This window comes from Quercus lobata, chromosome 3 (genome assembly GCF_001633185.2).
Source record: "Quercus lobata isolate SW786 chromosome 3, ValleyOak3.0 Primary Assembly, whole genome shotgun sequence".
Classification (NCBI taxonomy): Eukaryota; Viridiplantae; Streptophyta; class Magnoliopsida; order Fagales; family Fagaceae; genus Quercus; species Quercus lobata.
The window spans coordinates 23790675-23810712 of NC_044906.1; the positions used below are offsets into that span (position 1 = coordinate 23790675).

General features: G+C 33.3%; 2 protein-coding genes across 2 annotated transcripts; one reads left to right on the plus strand and one right to left on the minus strand.

The window, feature by feature from the left end:
• The first annotated feature begins 5494 nt into the window (after positions 1-5494).
• LOC115982378 (F-box/kelch-repeat protein At3g23880-like) lies at positions 5495-8414 on the plus strand. The gene is made up of 2 exons (XM_031104958.1): positions 5495-5601; positions 7142-8414. Exon 2 carries the CDS (start codon positions 7187-7189, stop codon positions 8282-8284), a length of 1098 nt encoding a protein of 365 aa, XP_030960818.1. The 5' UTR covers positions 5495-5601; positions 7142-7186; the 3' UTR covers positions 8285-8414.
• An 8840-nt stretch (positions 8415-17254) lies between these two features.
• On the minus strand, positions 17255-19001 carry LOC115980605 (intracellular ribonuclease LX-like). Its single transcript, XM_031102836.1, has 4 exons — positions 18774-19001; positions 18493-18682; positions 17584-17846; positions 17255-17457 (listed from the first exon to the last, which is right to left on the minus strand). Exons 1-3 carry the CDS (start codon positions 18999-19001, stop codon positions 17599-17601), a joined length of 666 nt encoding a protein of 221 aa, XP_030958696.1. The 3' UTR covers positions 17255-17457; positions 17584-17598.
• Positions 19002-20038: the final 1037 nt, after the last annotated feature.

The window sequence follows — 20038 nt, forward strand, 5'->3', positions numbered from 1 at the left end:
GAAATAATAATAGGAGGGCAAGAAATAGAAACACTGCTGATTCTAAGAATGTTAAGAAGAATGACATTGCTAAAAACAATAATGCTCAAAAATCTAAAGATAGAGAGGTTAATCTTCAAATAATTCTTTAGGACAATAGTGTTATGGTTGTCAGGGTTATGGTCATATGAAAACTAAGTGTCCAACCTTCTTGAAGTCAAAAGGTAAGGCTATGGCTGCTACTTTGAGTGATGATGAAGTTTTTGATCATGAGTCTGAAAGTGATCAAGAAGGGAATTTCATGGCTTTCACTGCTATTGTTGAAGTAAGTGAAATTGAGACTGCTGATGAGAACTCTTTTGATAAGGAACTCTCTGAGAATGCAGATTTGTAGGGAGCTTATAACAAGCTTTGCAAGATAGTAGCTAAAGATGCTATGAGTGTTGAATTAGGTCTGAAAAAGATAAACACTCCTGAACAAGAAAAGAAGAATTTTCTGCTAAAGTTGTTTGATGCTAATGAACTCTTGAACTCTGTTAAGATTGAGAACATGTCTTTGCTTGAAAAAGTTAAAAGTTTAGAATTAAAATTATCTATTTCTAGAGAACAAATAGATAGAACTTCTACCTCTAAACTAGATGAGATGTTGCATGTTCAAAAGTCTGTTTCTGATCAGACTAGTCTAGGGTTTGTTAAGAATGGATCTACAATTGTAGTGAATACTCCTAAGTTTGTGCCTGCTACATCATCTTCTGTTGTTCGTCAAACTCTTTCTAATGTTAAGTTTCATAATGTAGTATCTCCTGCTTCTAGAAGAACTAGAGTAGATCTGAGTGTGTCTGAATCTAAAAATTCAAATCAATCTGGAAGCAAGGAAAACCACAAACCTTAGTGATTCTGTCACTTTTGTGGTAGAGTTGGGCATACTAGACCAAATTGCTTTAAGTTGCAAGCTTTAAAGCAATCTCCCAAACAAAAAGTGCATGTGCCAAAAGCACAAGATCTTGTTGCACTTATTCATGAGTTGGTAAAGGTTCTTAACCTTTATACCAATACTGGAGCTGAAATTAAGACAAATCCCAACTCCAAGTTTGCATCTAAAAGGGTTTGGATGCAAAAGACTCAATCTCAATAAGTCTGTTTGACATGGTCCTTGTGTTAATTATTTCTATCTTTTATGACCAAAATTGTTTTTCTTTAGGATTGCATTTGCATAACATTCATACATTTCATTCTAGGTTTCTTTTATTTTATGTTTTTCAGTTTTTTTTTTTTTTTTTAAAAAGAAGATCAGAAAATAAAAAATAAAAAAGTTTTTGTATTATGCGTCTTCAAGATGTGTAATTGAGGTTGGCCTATGAAATTTGCATTTCATGACTATGTACCTTGTTTAACTTTGATGAGCTTTATTTTTTCTACACTTTGCTAGTTTGTGCTATGTAGTGCTTATATTGTGTGAGTTGTTTATGGTTTTTAAACACATTCTCTTGATTTTGAAGTCACATTCTTTTGATTGTAAAGACTAAAAAATCCTAGGAGAAAGGCATAAATAACTATCTCACCACTGTTACATGCCAATCATGAACACATGTGTGCAAAACATAAAAGCCATGCTCGGTAAGGTGTAGCACTTGCACAACAAAATTCTTAAGGTATTATTGTATATTAGTTAAAAGAAGCAAAATAAAAAAATAAAACAAAACAAAACAAAAAGAAAAATATTCTTCAAAAAAAAAAATTGCATGGTTGCAAGCATGTTTTCTAGGAGATGTGGGAGTTATATGATATAACTCTTTAGGTGATAGTCACTTTAAAACTTATGTGATGGATAATGTAGAAAGTGTGTTTATTCTCTGATTACATGTACCACCATGTGAGTATCTCATGCACTAGCTAGTTGCACACACCACAAGCAAATCTTTGTTAAACATTGTACATGTAATTGAGTGTTATGTTTTGTGGCTTACCAAAATTAAATTTCTTGAAGTGTTTAATGCATTTTGGGGAGTGAGAAAAGATAAGAGTGAGGAAATTTGTTAAAGTTGAATTTCTATTTGAAAATTTTGGTTTTGAAGTCATGAACATTCATGTCATATCATAAAAATAGTTTTTCAAATGATTTTGCAAAAAAAAAAAAAAATTCTAGAATTTTTCAAAATTTCTGTCTCTTTGAAATTCAACCGATCGAGTTTGTTTTTCGACCGATCGAATTGTGAAGGGGAAAAATGGCTTTTTCTTTTAAAAGTCTCGGGTTCCCTCGATTCTTGCCCAATTCCTCTTGACCAATTGAACTTGTTTTCATGTGATTTTCGATTCCTGCTCGATTCCTCTCGATCGATTGAATCTCAGATTTTAAAAACAAAAAGGAATTAGATCTGACTTTTTCAAAAGTTCTTTTTTTGTCTATTTCTTTGATTCCTCTCATGATCCCTCTTCTCAAAATTTTTTTTTTTTTTTGGGGTCATTTTTGTGGTCTAAGCTTCAAAGGTTTTCTTCATCTAATTAAGGTAAGACTATTTCAACCTTCATTTTTCATCTTTTTACATGTTTACATGCATTTTTCATGATTTTCTTTTTTAAAAAGTTTTCGCACATTAGAGTTTTTGATGAAAATAGGGTTTTTGATCAATTTTAAACCTTGGGTTTTTGTTCATGCATCACTTAAACATGTTTCACATGCTTTAATTTGAAAATTTTTGAGTATATTTGAGAATTTTGAAATTAGGGTTCTAAGTTCTTGAGAATTTGGGAGTTTTTGTGAAATTGGGCAAAATTGAGTGAAATTGGCTTCTGATATTGATGAATTGAGTTATTATAACTTGTAGTTTACTTGTTAATGTGTTCAATTTGTCAATATAAGGATTTTTTAGAATTGATTAGTTTTCAAATTGGGGATTTTCTAAAATTCTTGAAATTTCCTTTGTCAATTTATCAAATTGTGATGATTTTGGACTGTTTAAAGGCATTAGATCATGCATCATATAAGTTTAACTGTAATGCATCATATAGTTTTCAAATTGCATGTTATCTTGTCTCTTAATCCTTTTTATGCAGTCTGCCTTTGGTCTTTTTGTTGTTTTTGTTCTTGTTTCTAATTCTTAGTCATGGCTCCTAAGGTTAGGAAGTTCAAAACTAGAGCAAATAGGAACCTAGAGTCTTCCTATTCTCGTTCTGCTCATTTTGACAATGTTAGGTTTCTCACTGATAAGTGTGAAGACACTTATGAGACCTTGACCAAATACAGGTCTATCTGGGATGAAAGGGATATAGTTTTGAGTGAGCTAGACCTATCTATTCATAGGAAATTCGTGTCTAGGAATTGGGTTTCCTTGTGTGAGGTGTCTGATCCTCCTTAGGTTTTTACCTTGAAACGGTTAATTTCATTGGTTTTTTAGGGTAATCATATCGTGATGTTATTTACTTTTCAGCATTTTTGCATGATATGATTTATTTGTGTTTAACCTAGATCTGATAATTAATCTAAGTAATCACTTGATAAATAAATTAGGTTAAACAATCTTTTAAAGGGGTCTAAACAAACTCTCAAGTTGGAAAATTATGTATTAACTTCCCTTATTTAGCTTGACGTGAGATAGAGGAAAACAATTCTATCTTATACCAAGTTAAATAAAGAAAGTTAAAGAGGTAATTTTCTTTTTACCCATTTTATTTTCCAATACTACCAAAAAAAAAAAAAAACCTATCTTCAAATAAGGTTTACATAGAAACAAAATCTGTTATTTCTTTGTTAGGGTTATTCTTATTATATTAAGAATGAAGTTTAACTCCAAAAAGGTTTACATAAGAATAAAAGACGTAAAAGCTGTTATTTCTTTATTAGAGTTACTAGTCGCAAACCCGTGCTATGCACGGGAACCTACTTGTTTATGTGATAGACTAAAATAATTATATAAAATTTAAAATTGATTATGAAACTATACTATTTCATGAATTTCTCCTATTTCACTTCAATTTTTTATTATGATTTGATAAAAAAGTCATTGTTTGAAAGTGTAATATCTTGTGAAAAATCTACCAATTGGTTTCAAATATTAAAATTTTCGAAATGCCAAAAAATATTAAAGAATAAGAAGATTTACTGCCTAGAAAATTTTGAAACAAAATATATATATATATATATATGACTACACAATAGAGAAATACAAGAGAAAAATATGTTATCTTTGAAAGAATATATAATTCATGGTATAACTGTTGAAATCTGCTAAACATGTTTAGATATTGCAATTAATAACTAACGCAAAAATGTAGATATTAAAACTTTCAAAATGCCAACAAATAAAATTAAAGAATCGAATGATTAAGAGCATATAAATTATTGAAACAATAGAAATACATATGTATATCTGATAGAAAATTATATTATTTAAAAAAAATTAAATGATAGAATTAGAGTCCCAAATAAATTTATGAGTTTGAATAGCACCAAGACGTAATGTTATGTATAAGTGTGGCATATGGTGATATATATATATATATATATATATAATAGCAAAAAATAAATTAACGCATAATCAAAAGATTTTGAAATAAAAAAATTATATTCTATAACGTAGAGTTCAAGAAGTTTGGTTGTAGAGTTTTTAAAAAATTAATTAACTTTTTTTTTTGGGTTTATTGCAATAAAGCCGATACTTATCCTTTTATTGCAGTTTTTTTTTTTTTTTTAATAATCATCTTTGTGGCATATGGTGAAATATATTTAATTTTTTGTTGTTATCTAATATATAATAGCAAAAAATAAATTAACGCATAATCAAAAGATTTTGAAATAAACAAGTTATATTCTATAGCGTAGAGTTCAAGAAGTTTGGTTGTAGGGTTTTTAAAAAATTAGTTAACTTTGTTTTTGGGTTTATTGCAATAAAGCAGATACTTATCCTTTTATTGCATTTTTTTTTTTTTAATAATCATCTTTGTGGCATATGGTGATATATATTTAATTTTTTGTTGTTATCTAATATATAATAGCAAAAAAATAAATTAAAGCATAATCAAAATATTTTCAAATAAACAAATTATATTCTATAACGTAGGATTCAAGAAGTTTGGTTGTAGGGTTTTTAAAAAATTAGTTAACTTTTTTTTTGGGTTTATTGCAATAAAGCAGATACTTTTCCTTTTATTGCAAATTTTTTAAAAAATAATAATAATCTTTATATTAAACTCAGCTTAAAATATTAGATTTTATCCAAAAAAGAAAAAGAAAAAAAGAAGATAAGTATGGGGTTTTGGAGAGAAAAATGGTGTTTTTAATTTTGTTTTTTATTTTTTAAATATTATATTGTGCTGACATAAAAAATTGTGACTTCGATTTTATATATATATATATATAGATAGATTATTATTATATTAAGAATAAAATTTAGCTACAAATTTTGTATCTAAACTTTACCGATTGTTGTTTACTTCACCATCGTATTTATAACAAAAATAATAAATAGGCTCCTGCTCTTCCCATCTACTCATTCACTGTCCTGTTGGAAATAAAAAACCCACTGATTTTATTTATTTATTGATACAAGAAATCTATTTCCATTGCTCTTTCTTTCTTCAGACTTCACCTTCGCAGAAAGTCGCATAATCAGAAGCTGCTGCCAGGTGAGTGCTTTTATTCCCCGATCTTCATGTGGGTTTTCCTGTGAAATTTTGATTGTTTGTTTGTTTGTGTCTTCAGAACTTGCTTTGAGAAACATTGGTATTGGGAGTTGAAATTGTGGAAACATATAGGAGTAGTCTTTGTTTAGTAGAAGCATAGGGTATGATTTTTGTACTAGGAACAAAACCGAGTGAAAAAAGAAAGAAAGAAAGAAGTTATATACTATGAGAAACATTGGTATTGTGAGTTGAAATTCTGAAAAATTATATACAGGAGTACCCTTTTACTTAGTAAAAGCATAGGGTATGAGTTTCGTATTAGGAACAAAACCCAGTGAAAACAAAAAAGAATCAAGTTTTATTCAATGAAAATGGGAAACCACTACTTTATCATGCACTGGAAACATTCTAAAGAGTCAAAGCTTTTTTAAAGCCTACAATACTTTTCTTAACTGGGTTCGACTCCTAATGTTGCAGCCCTTCTCCAAGAATGGAATTTAAACTTTCTAAAGAGGAAAATTCTATCAAAACCTCAAACCATATATTTCCTCATTTTCACTCTCTATGCCAATGTTTTCATATAAAAACATATATTTTATTTTACTTAATTGCAAGCCTAGTCACATTAATCTAACCAAACAACACAATTCTCTAAACTTACATTCCCAAAATCTAACTCTCATCAATCCAACCTGACCCAAAATAAAGAAGAAGAATAGGGTATGGAAATATTAGTGCTTTACTATTTTTGTTGATGTTGTTGTTGTTTTTTTCTTTTTTCTTTTTTTAACAAACAATATGTACATTGTGATCAATTGATCCATAATAAATGCGGCAAATCCTTTGGCAATGTGCATGTAAAAGAAGCTAGTAAGGATGTTTTCCACTATTTAAACTTAAATTATCTGTTATAAGTTTTATTATAGTCCATTTTGAATACTAACTTGCTAGATTAGGTACCCATTGTTGTCACTGCCTGAAGGCTTTCTTTTTTGATTTTGGATTACTCGAGTTCAGTTCCCCAATTTATATGGTTGAAAATTTTTAATTCTTCAGTGAAACATACATAATTTTGATAATGCTTGATTATGATTTCTTAGATTTTGATGATGCTGTGCGTGATTGGAAATCTTTGAAAGCTATGATTGTGATTCATATAAATATACGATCATTTGCTCCTTTTGGTTTAGGGCTTCGGTAGATACTCTGTTTCCATAGCTACTAAAGTGTTAGAGGTCTGCATTTGTTTATTTATTTTATTTATCTCTTTGCTGGTTTGTTTGTTCTATGAAGTTCTTAGATTTACAATGTAATAATTCATATATCTAAAAAATTTGAGATATTACTATAAAATTTAGCATAACCAATTATGAAACTCAAGCAATGGTCTACATGGAGCAATTTAGGTCAAGCACGGAAATTCATTATGAACTCTAAAATTAAGATTATTTTTGGTTCCTCGAAAAGCATATTTTGTGGAGCTTTGTAGAATTTTGGAGAGTATATCAGGTTCTCTTCTTTGACATCTAATGTTTGAATACAGAAATTGTTGAGCACTGAGGAAGGAAAAAAAGAAAAAGCCAAGAAAATGTTGAGTTGTGACCTCCCAGAAGATTTGGTAGTGGAAATCCTATCATCGTTGCCAGTGAAATCCTTGATGCGATTCAAGTGCGTATGCAAATCCTGGCATGCTCTTATGAGAAACCATTCTTTTATCACCAAGCACCACAAATGGGCCACTTCTAACAATCAAGGGTGTGGTGTTGTCTTTAAGTATTTGTTTCGCCAGAGACACACATGTGTCTCATTGCTCTCTGATGATACTCTAGAGGTTTCCAGCAATATCGATATATCGCCATTCTTCCCAGAGGAGATTGACATGCTAGTAATTGATGGTCCATGCAATGGAATATTTTTTCTGTATGGTATTTCCTCGGAGCGTTACTATGGTGAGGAAATAGTCTTGTGGAACCCTGCCACAAGAGAGTCAAAGGTGCTTCCCATAATAAAGCAACGTCCACAATATAGCTCCCCTTATGTAACCTTCAATTTTGGCTTTGGAATTGATCCCAAGAAGAATGATTTGAAGGTGGTGAGGATTGTGGACTTTTGGCAGCGCAAGCCACTCCAATTTGAGGTATACAACCTTAGTACTGATTCTTGGAGGGTAATTGATGGACCTGTTAACCAACTTTATGGCTTTGATTTTGCCAAGTTTCCATCATACCTAAATGGATTTTATCATTGGAAGGCTAGCAGGTTCATGATTTCGTTTGACATGAGTAATGAGGTTTTTCAAGAAACGCCACTTCCTCCCATAATTGAAGATCCTTTCTCAACCAATGCAATTGCTATTATCAATGATTCTGTATCCTTGATTGTACAATATTTTGATGTGGATATCAGCTGGTATGATGTATGGGTTATGAGTGAAACTGGTGTTGAAAGGACTTGGACAAAGAAATTCAAGATCAGCCCCCATCCCGATTTTGATAGAATGTTGGAATTTAGGGAGGATGGGTTGGTTCTTTTTCAATATAGCGATGGTTGGCTGGTAGTGTACGACCGCAAAACACAAGAAGTAAGGAATATTGCAAAATATGAGATCAGTGACCTTAGTCACTCTTTCGCTGTTAGTTACACAGAGACGCTAGTTTTTTTAAACGAGGGGAATGTTATTGAGTAACAAAAGTACAAAACAGTTCATAATATGGCTATGGAGAATATTTCAGGCCATTGAGGTGAGTGCATAGCCTGATGGCCCTGTATTGTGTGTGCTTTTGGTATGGTATTTTTTGTTTTTGTTTTTACGCTTATTAGTTTTGGATTGGTTCTGAATTTTTTATTTATGAAATTCTAATAAAAGTAATTAAAAAAAGTGTTATATTGAAGGTTTCAACTTTCAAGAATTTCCAAGAAGGTTACTGGCCTTGCTGTAATGTTTTGGATTATTATTAATTGCCTGTTGATCCTAATTATTAACATTGGCTATCTATTGTGTACTGTTTTGACGCTTAACAAATAATTTTTCCTTTGATTTTTTTGTACAGTCTGTTTGGTTTGTTTCGACGTAAAATATTTTCAAGATTGTTTCGATGTAAAATATTGTCAGGAAAAGACTTTGTCTATAATTTAAAACGCTTCCATGGTAAATCTCCAATTGTTTGTTTGAAGGCCAAAAGTCATTTATCAATCCTCAGCCATGGTAACAAGACTTTGTCTATAATATGATTATTGTATAATATTAGGTAATTCAACATTTAGGTAATACACAGATTTCTCTGTTTTTACCTTATAATTGTCATCGTTTGCTAAGGAGTGGCACCAATTTCTTTGTATGTTGCATTTTCTTTTTCTGCCAAAGGAGGCAGTAGGTTCAAAGTTAAAGGATGCAATTACAAGATCAAAAAAATTCTGTGAAATTCGTTAGGTGTCTATATGATTATACACTTAATGTATGGATTCATCGAGACATATAAGCAGCACCATACTAATTACAACCGGACTGGGCAGAGCTTGGATTTCTTGTTTGGGAGGGGGGGAATTGTGTTACTAATTATATGTTAGTCTTTTGTCATGACAAACCATCACACACGTGTGTAAACGCACATATATACACATGTATAAATCTTAATATTTTGATACTAGAGTAGGTTATAATTTATAATTATATTGTATACAAAACTATCAACTTTGACATGTATATTTGCTAGATAATTTTTTAGGGGACCTTATCATCTTTTAAATTTTAATGAGTATACAAACGTTTTCTAGTTTGATATTAAATATGTACAAAATTGGATTTGAAAAAACAAAAATTACCTTGTCTCTATAACTACTAGACTAATTGATAAATTCTAATGTTTTCTAAGAGTATAATTGGACTAACTTAAATATTTTAGGGGAAAGGGAGGCATTCTATTTTTGTAACTAAAAATTTAAAGTTTTTAATAATTATACATAAAATTTTTAAAACTTTTGAAAGGGTCATGCCTCCCCCTCCCGCCACCCCCACCCAGCTTAGTTGTAGATCTTCCCCAGTTACATGGCCATCGTAAAAGGAAACACAGAGCTGACCTTTGTGAATTGGTCAGAGTTTAGTTTTGTAACTTGGATTGCTTATTTAGAACCATAATACTGCATATCATGAGAGCACCTTTTATAATTTGCTTTTATTATAATAATTAGATAATTAGGGGTACTTAGGAATTTGAATTTGGACATTTCTATTTGAAAATTTATAAGGTGCTAATTGAGTTACAAAACTCTTAAAAATTATAAAACCGTATTTCATTGTTAAAAGTATAGAGTAGCAAAATAAAACATAAACATACATTATTCCATTGTTGTTCAAATAATTTGTAGAAAAAACCTCACTATAAATTATATTTATGAAAGAGTACTACGACATGTTCTATACCGCATATAACTCTCAAATGGAGAACATGGACTATTTTATTTTTGTTCTCTTAACACTCCTATCATCTAGGAGTTTAATTGAGAAATACTTTAAAGTGTTTAATCAATTGAGAGTTACTTCAAAGTGTTAGTTTACCAAATAACGTCTTTTTGCCAAGAGAGTTTATGCTTTATAAGTGATTTTCGTGGATAGATTTCTAAAAAATGAGTATTTATCCATCGTTCTTCTTCTTCTTCTTATTATTATATAAAATAAATTTAAATATATAGTGTGGGCCATATATAAGTCTCCTAAGAGAATCACTCATCAAATGCAACTCAGGAATGTCTTCTATCCCAATAGGTGGGGTCATTCCTTTGTGCACATGGGCTAGCTCTGATGCTACAGTACACTGGAACCAACACAATATAGACATGTGTCCACATCATATCGGTTCTAGTGTACTAGAGCTAATCACTGTTTGAACATTCAAAATTGGAAGTCTTCCACTTCCCATGAACTTCAAAATTCAAGTTTTGTTACAACGTTCTTATAGACTCATTACTATTTTGATGTAATTAATCACTAGAGAAGTGCTACGTCTATAACATTTTTACAACAAATCATAGGTGGTGAGATTTTATTGGTTTAAATTTGAACCGAACACTAAGATTACTTTTTTGTCCTAACAATAACAACCAGTAACAATCTGCCACTTATGAGTTATGATTTGTTATAAAAATGTTGTGGACATATCATTTCTCTAATCACTAACTTGTAAGAGGTACAAAAGTCAAATGTTTATATATTTAGATTTATTATAATTATCAATTTTATGTCATGTATAGTTTATTAAACTAAAATGTATTTAAAATAAAAGAAAGCAATTATTAGGGTCTATACAAAAAATCAATTGGTTTCTTTGTTTGATAATAAATAGCAATCATAATGAGAAGATGTTATAAGTTGAAACTCTACTTAATCTTAAAAAAAAAAAAAAAAAGTATTCAAGGCATATATTGCTAAAAATAAATTAAGTTATATAAATTATTAATAGATTATTATTATTTTATTTATATTACTCTTATAATAATAGTATCAGACCAAAGCATATTCAATAAATATACTCCTAGAAATAGATAAATAAAAATCTTTAGTTAAACTTCATTTTATTTTCCAATAAGAATTTTTTTTTTTTTTTTTAATTCTGCATTTGAATAATTAGAGAAATTGGGTTCATTGATCACCCCGCGGCCACCGCCCAAAACCTTCCCCTCCCACAGCCCCAACCAACACACCCCCACCACCGACACCGTCGGCCAATCCTGCACCACCACAATAGCCCACTATAGACATAGTCATAAATTCCCTCACAATCCTAGCAATGAACTCTCAATCAATGCCAACGGTTACGGATATTTTGGCTGACACAAATCTCTTCAATGCGCATTTAACAGACATTGACAAAAGTTTAAATTTGTTTCCCTCTATATCTCAGCCAGTTGCCTTATATACAAATAACCTCAATTTAGGGGTCCCACCTCTTAATGAGATCCTTGACTTCCCTCCTCCTACTGATACCCGATCTTTTCCTTCCCCACAAACCAATGCCAACTGCCATATTGTCACCTCAACAAATCCCTTGATCACAACACGTGGTACATGGAAAAGATTTGAGCATGCCAAGCACGTGATGGACACTAGTGATGTTACTTTGTCCACTATTGGACCGAAAAGAAAAGTGGGAACTTTGCATGGCATGCATGGCACATCTTTGGACAAGAAACAAAAGTTGAATGAAGAAACAACCACACTAGACTAGCTTATGGTTCACAACATGGGATCGACAGTGCCTGCGATCCAACGAGTATTTTAAGCTAGAACTATCAGGGGCTTGGGAACCCCCATATAGTTAATGCTCTCAAGAGAGCATGGACCAAAGAAGCTCCCATTTGTGTCTTCTTAACGGAGACAAAACTCACCACTGAACAATTGAACACAAAGAAACAACACTGGGAGTACATCAGGGGATAGCGATCTCAAGCATTGTCCAGAGTGGTGGTCTAGCCCTATTATGGAAGCCAGAAACACGGGTACATGTGCAAAATTTTTCCAGTTAGTTTATTGATGCCGACGTTCTTTGTACTAAAATAGGTTCAAAATGGAGATTAAGAAGGTTTTACGGACAACCAGACACACACAAGCATGAGGAAACCTGGACTCTTCTTAAGTCTCTTAGCCGATCAAATAACCTCCCCTGGCTTTGTGTGGGTGACTTCAACGAAATCCTGTTTCACTCAGAAAAACATGGAGGCTGCCCACGTCTAACTAGACAGATGGACTGCTTTCACAGAGCCATCAACACATACAAACTCAGTGACCTTGGCTTCTTTGGCTCTCCATTCACTTGGTCCAGAAACCACCCAGCTAAAGGGTGGATACACATTCGCCTGGATCGTGCCTTGGCCAACTCAGCCTGGAACTCTTCTTTTCAAGGTGCCACTGTCCACCATTTATCTATGTCCACCTCGGATCACTCCATGCTCTCTGTCCACCTTCCCAATTCCAGACCCCGTTGCCGCTTTACAAAGCCTTTGTTTCAAAACCCAGGTTGCGTCGTGTGGAGCCCAAATCACCAACTATCTTGATAGTTGCCGTGCTAGGCTATCTGTGTGGAATAAAACTGACTTTGGCCACATTGGGAGGCAGGTTGATAAACTGACTAAAAGGTTACAAGACTTAAAGAGACAGCCTATCAGTAATGATGATGAGATTCATGAAGTCCGCAAAGTTTTGAACTGTTGGCTTGATGCGGAGAACGCGATGTGGCATTAATGATCACAGAGCATGTGGATTACTGATGGAGATCGAAACACCAATTTTTTCCACTAGAAATAATCCAATCGCAAACAACGGAATGTTATCCATGGCTTCTACGATTCAGGTGGGACTGGCAAGATGATGACAAAGTTGTTGAGGGCATCATTTTGGATTATTTTACCTCAATCTTCAGCTCAAATGACACAACTAATATGGCAAACCTTCTTGATGCTATCCAACCGATTGTCACCAAAGCTATGAATGACTACTTGACATGTGAGTTCAGTCCAGATGAGGTCCACAGAGCACTCAAACAAATGCACCCAAAAAAATCTCCTGGTCTTGCTGATATGTCCCCTTTCTTTTATCAACACTTTTGGTTTTTAACGGGTGAGTGTGTCATAAAAACTGCGCTGGATTTTCTAAACTTGGGTATTATGCCACTTAAATTCAACGAAACACATATTGTCCTCATCCCAAAAATAAAAAACCCCACAAAGATAACACAATACAGACCCATAAGTCTTAGTAGAGTCATTTCTAGACTCACCCCCAAGGTCCTAGCAAACCGCCTAAAACGCTTCCTCCCTTCTATCATTAGTGAAAATCAAAGTGCCTTCATGTCTAACCATCTTATTACTGATAATGTTTTAGTAGCTTTTGAAACCATGCATTACCTTAATAAAAAAAAAAATGGTTGTGTAGGGGAGATGGCTTTAAAACTTGACATGAACAATGCCTTTGATCGTGTAGAGTGGGAATGCCTTAAACAGATCATGATAAAAATGGGTTTCAATAATAGGTGGGTGGATCTTATGATGCAATGTGTTAGCTCTGTTACCTACTCTATCAAGATTAATGGCACACCTCGAGGTCATATAACCCCCACGAGGGGTTAAAAACAAGGGGAGTCCATATCTCATTTCTTGTTTCTTTTCTGTGTAGAAGGACTCTCAGCTATGATACACAAATCCGTGGATAATGGCCTATTTCGAGGTGTTGCTGTCTGCCCTTAAGGCCCTCACATATCCCACTTATTCTTTGCTGATGACAGTGTCATCTTCTGCCAAGCCACCATTGAACAATGCAATCACTTGAACCACATCCTCACTACATATGAACACGCCTCAGGACAATAGCTGAATTGAGAAAAGACCTCCCTTTTCTTCAGCAGGAACACTCCACATGACATCCAAGAGGACATTAAAAACCGCTTTGGGGCAAAAGTTATCCGGTAAAATGAAACTTACCTGGGTCTCCTATCCCTAGTAGGAAGATCAAAGATGAACATTTTCCATGCTCTAAAGGAGAGACTCATTACTAAACTCTCAGGATGGAAGGAAAAACTTCTCAAACAAGGAAATACTTACCTGGTCTGCAGTTTTTGGTGGGGTCAGTCCAATGGAAAGAATAAAATGGCATGTTGAGTTGGGAAAAAATGTGCTCTCCTAAGGAAAAGGGTGGTTTAGGCTTTCGTGACCTCAAAGCTTTCAACTTGGCTCTTTTGGCAAAACAAGGGTGGCACTTACAAAATAATCATGGCTCTCTTGTCCACCGTGTCTTCCAAGCCCGCTACTTCCCATGTACAGATTTCCTTCATGCTGAACTAGATTCAAAACCTGCTTATGCATGGCACAGCATCATGGCTACCTAAACCGTGGTGAAATCTAGATGTAGATGGCAGATCAGTGATGGTGCAACAGTGGGCATCTGGATGGGTAGATGGCTTCCTACACCCACAAACTTCCAAATCATCTCCACACCACGTCTCCTCCCTTCGAACTCAAAAGTATCTAGCCTCATGCACCCTACAATAGAAGAATGGAACACCTTTCTACTGAAGCAGATTTTCCTCCCTGGCGATGTCCACACCATCCTGAACATCCCACTAGGAAGTTTTAAGCCGAGAGATCATTTAATATGGGCCTACACACCACGAGGACTCTTCATAGTGAACAGTGCCTACGAGCTTGCGCTTTCAATGAATCGCAACTTGGCCACGACGTAATCATCTGATGGAGACACCCACAAGTTGTTCTGGTGCACCATTTGGGGGCTTTGTGTTCCAAACAAAGTTAAGACTTTCACCTAGAAAGCTTGTCACAATATCATCCCCACTAAAGCCAATCTCTGCCATAGACACGTACTCAATGACTCCACCTATAAAGCATGCAACTTAGCTAAAGAAACTAGCAGACACTTCTTTTGGGAATGCACAAAGGCAAAAGAAACATGGAACATATCCGGTATCCCTTTTGACAAAACCCGTGTCTCACATAGGACCTTTGCTGACCTCCTATGGTACTTGATCTTCATCCAACACTTCAGTCAGGACCTCCTTAAGCTAATTGTTATGATTTCATGGTGCATGTGGTTCATTCACAATAGAATTAGACTAGGCAGTCCATAGAAACGACCCCAGGAGATCCTCTCTCAAGCCCATTTCATGCTAGAAGAATTCCAGCTTGCTCATCATCGACCACCTCGACTCAAGGACGCCATGGACAACTGCTGGGTCCCACCAGCATATTGTGGTATAAAATAAACACCGACGCCGCTGTTTTTTCACAGACTGGAATAGTTGGCATCAAAGTTGTGATCCGTGATCATATGAGTTTGGTGGTTGTTGCTTTAAGCAAAAAATTACCATTGCTATTGGGTCCACTGGAAGCTGAAGCCAAAGCCATGGATGAAGCAGCCCTCTTTGTAGCAGATATTGGTATCAAGGATGCTATCTTCAAAGGTGACTTACATTTTGTCTACCTCACCCTCATGGGCTCCACTCCCACCCACGCTTCAATTGTCAACATCATTGCCAGCACTCACCATAAGATGCATGGATTCCATACTTTTAATTTCTCATATGTTGAAACATAGGGTAATAGACCAACACATCTCCTAGCAAATTTTGCTAAAGGAATTGATTCTTATGTAACTTGGTTAGAGGAAACCCCCTCCTTTATTGAGTCCACTACATTACATGATGCTATGTACTCTTCTTCACTTCAATAAAATAGACGTATTTCTTTAAAAAAAAAAAAAAAAAGTTGACATATTTGATGTAAGGAAGATGGTTCTAAAAATGACTTTGATAATGCTAGCTAGTACCACAATATTTTATATGACTTTTATCATAATTTGTTACGTGGTGAATTATGAGTAATAGAGATGTGTGAATTCACATGAATTTACTTTTTTTTTCCATCACGCACAAGTCACAACTCATCATATGATGAGTTGGAGCATGCGAATTAAACTTACAAGCTTGGATCATTTATCTGACACCAATTTCTTTTTTGATAACAGAAAAACTTATCTGACACCAATTTATCTATTTACTATTGTTGGTTTTTAATGCCAATTGGCAGTGGCTGTAATTTCACCCAAAAACTTCACTCAATTATCTACTTACTATTTGAATTCATTTTCAAAGTAGGGGTGAGCATATGCATATGGATGATACTTGTTTAGATTGATTACAAGTCCGATATATTAATACAAACATAATATGAAAAAAAAAAAAAAAATTATAGGGCACAATTAATTGTCATACAAACATTCTTTTAATAAAACGAAAAGAAAAGAAAAAAAAGAGTAGTTTTGGACCCTTCTGGTGAGACATTCAATATAAACATCTTTTTGGCAGGATTAAACCAAAATGTTTTAGTGTTCTCCATGGATTTTAAAGGGCACTGGTGCTAATGCTATAGGTTAAGTGATATCGTGTTAGTACAAGATTAATTCTTCCCCGTTTAGTGCACCCCTTTAATGAGTAGCTTTGGGGATTCTATTTCTTCCAACCATAAAAAAATGATTATTGATTTATTTCTTTAGAGTTTCCTTGCAGCAATCATAAATCCAAAACACCAAAGTTGTGGCTTCTCATAATGGAAAAAGACATGCATAACCGAGCTCAAACTCTTTCAGTAATTTATAATTGTCTAGATCAGAGCATCTCTCACCAAAAAAAAAAAAAAACCGATCGAGGTTAGGGCACAAAATTAACTATAATTATAAGTTTTGGCTTCTAATCCCTAACCGGCCGATTCACTTGTATTGATTCTCATGTTGACAAGTTGCCCACCATGGTATTAGTTGCTTCAATATCAACATTTCCAATATTGAAACTCATTCTCGTTCAAAGTTACAAGCACTTCGATTCCTTTCAAAGATTACAGTCATAATTGTCTAATTGTAACTGACTAATTGGTACTAATCAATTAATGTCTTTAGTCATATATATGGGTGTTTCTTATATTATATTCAACTGTGAGTCTGCTTTCTCTCACCAAATGTAACTATTGATAATGATAATAAATACCCAAGGGAGCCCTTCTCATGATAAGGCGCGTATATTTTAATTTGTGTGTGTACACAAAGATGAAGATATACAAAAGCAAATTTCCAGTAAATATTTAAAACAAAATTTAAGTTCCAACCATGCACACCAGTAAGTGTATTTATTTAAGTTCGAAGCAAAACACACATTAACATTATAGACCCAAAAGTTCCAACCACAACATACATATAATTCCACTTAATTACCAAATTATTGTAGATAGATATATTTGCTTTTCTAGAAAGACCGTTAATTAGTTCTTCATTCTGCATGTCATGCATCTTTTAATTCCACCTTAAGCCTGCAGAAAAAGTAGGGTAACAAAAACAAAATTAGAGATTGCAAAAAGGATTTTATAGTAATTGAAGAAAAAGAAATACACAAGAAAACTAAAAGAAATAAGCAAAATATCTAAAAGATAACATACAGTAGAGGGAGGAGTTCACTTGTCAGGGTATCGAATTTCTGCCATTTCATTGTCGCCACATTCAATGAATTTGGGTGTTGGACAATCCAAAGCAACTCCTTTTTTGTCAACACAGATGTAAATTTCCAACAGCTGAAACTTACCGTCTTTTTTATTGCACTTGAATTGTATAACTTTTTTATCTTCCGGCTTTTTCACTAGCGCTGCTTTAAAATTGTCATAGAGGTCGTTCATTTGGTAGGGCTTGAATCTGGGTTTATAAGCTGAGGATGGCGGAAGAAAAATGATAAAATACAATATAGATCAAAACAAACAAAAAGGTAGAATTTTTTTAAAAATAATCTTATTTAGATGTCAAAAATAATAACATGAATATTGTATCTTCGTTGTTGCTAAATCTGCACCTATAAATTCTAGAAGTATAGTTAACTATTTATTGCCGAGCAGATTTTAATAACCAAAGAAAGTTCATTTAATTGAGGGTGGGAAATTATGATTCAATCGATTTAAAATTCTTATTTTCTGCAATTTTTATCGCATGGAAAATATTTTATGAAGACACACAAAACTTTGCTTTTTTTCTTCCGTAAAGTCTAAACTTCCACATTAATTATGACATATATTGGTAGGAAAAAAAAAAAAGCACCAATGATTCCACCTCTTCTCCATTCTCATAAAATTCTCTATTCTTGCAATACATTAAAAATAAAATAAAATAAAATAAACATCTAGTTAACGAGTACTTGATGACATTTGGTAATGAATCATTTTGAAAAAAAAAAAATTTAATTTTATAAAAATATAAAATGTTGTAAAAAAAATTTAGTGTTTTTTTCTTTTTTCAATAAAAAGTTTTAAACGTATTTTCTAAACTAATACACATCTGTAAACTTTTCCCATAAAACAAACCTTTTCTATTCAGTGATTCAAGAAGCTGTCTGGCTTCAATAGTGGTACTAATGGCCAACTTGAAGTATGGTAGTGGATCTAAACCAGAGCATGTGCCATGTTTTAGCCACTGATAAGACCAGAAGTCAAAATCGACTCGATCGACAAAGCTTGGCCAGTACTTCCGCAGAGCCTTTATAGTATCCTTCACCTACAAACCAAATTCAACCAAAAAAAAAAATCAAATAAATAATAGAACACTTTCTCAAACATAGAAGTTAATTTTCAGCTAATTAACGAACCTTGCTCTTTGTCAGTACATCTTTAGAACACTCTGTTACCATAGAATCAGGGGCCAAAAATGGCCATAGGCCATGCACAGTGAACTCCGAAAAAGGTGGCTGTAAACAGCTACGCCTCACATTGCAGACAGAAATTGGCCACTGAAGGACAAGCTTATAGTAGTCAAACTCCTTTTCAGTACTGTTTGAAACAGGGAAGCAAGTGAGAAGCAGGAAGAACACAAACATTTTTGCAATCATTTTCACCTCACCAATGTTTTCTGCTACAAAGCTTTAGACACTGAGCTCTATATATACACATGCTGGTGTGGACAGTGTTTAACTAGGGTAGGTGACCATGGCACAACAACTTAACTTTTATTGACCTATACTGAAAAAAAAAGAAAAAAACAAAAAACTTTTATTGACCTGATCCGACCCACTTTTTCCTCTCTCAACGGGTGTCACCCAGAAAAATCTGATTTCTTATGCTCTCACCAAGATACCAACTTTCTCTCTCCTTTGTTTTATTATCCAAACGAACTAGCTTATTTTATTATTATTAATTTTTTTAGAGCACTAGATATATATATTTTTAATTAAAGATTAGAAAATAAAATGTTCTCAACTTCTAAAATATGATGGTATTACATGTATCGATATATGTATCTATTCTCTGATATGATATGGGGTTGTGGACCTCATATTTGTGAAATTTATTACCCCATGTGAGAAGATAAATACATTTATTAGATATATAATAAATTTTCTCTTTAGATAGAGTTTTTCTAAGAAACTACAAACATTAAACTCATATTGACATTCAAGCATTTACCTACTCCCTTTTAGTAAATTAAATTGAAAATAAAAAATTTATTACTATTATTATTTATGAAATGAAAACCACACCTTAACCCGTATGGAAGTGCAAAATTCTTACATTTCTAATTTCCTTCACTTACCGTAGACTCACCTAACATTTATTGTAAATATTAAAATTACCTTAGTTTCAAATCCAAACAACTAAATCACACTTTAAATCTTTAATCCACGAACTACCATGAATTCGAATGACATTATATATTGTTTCCCGACTTATTTATGGGTGAATCCATTTTGGACAAGAAAATAAAGTATAGAAATTAAGATATATATATATATATATATATATGTTTAAGGTCAGGGAGAAAGCACATGCTACATGAATATAGTTGGGCAAAATTGTCAAACCACATCACCTGGTACCACTTTCCAACAATTAATTGTGCGATTTCCACTGCATTTCG

Excerpts from the sequence above, each read along its gene's own strand:
- LOC115980605 (XM_031102836.1), bottom strand. The coding sequence starts at position 19,001 with ATGTTTGTGTTCTTCCTGCTTCTCACTTGCTTCCCTGTTTCAAACAGT. Across the intron at positions 18,683-18,773 it reads ATGTACTGACAAAGAGCAAG|GTGAAGGATACTATAAAGGC; the intron begins GTTCGTTAATTA and ends TTTGGTTTGTAG. Across the intron at positions 17,847-18,492 it reads TGAATCACTGAATAGAAAAG|CTTATAAACCCAGATTCAAG; the intron begins GTTTGTTTTATG and ends CGCCATCCTCAG.
- LOC115982378 (XM_031104958.1), top strand. The coding sequence starts at position 7,187 with ATGTTGAGTTGTGACCTCCCAGAAGATTTGGTAGTGGAAATCCTATCA.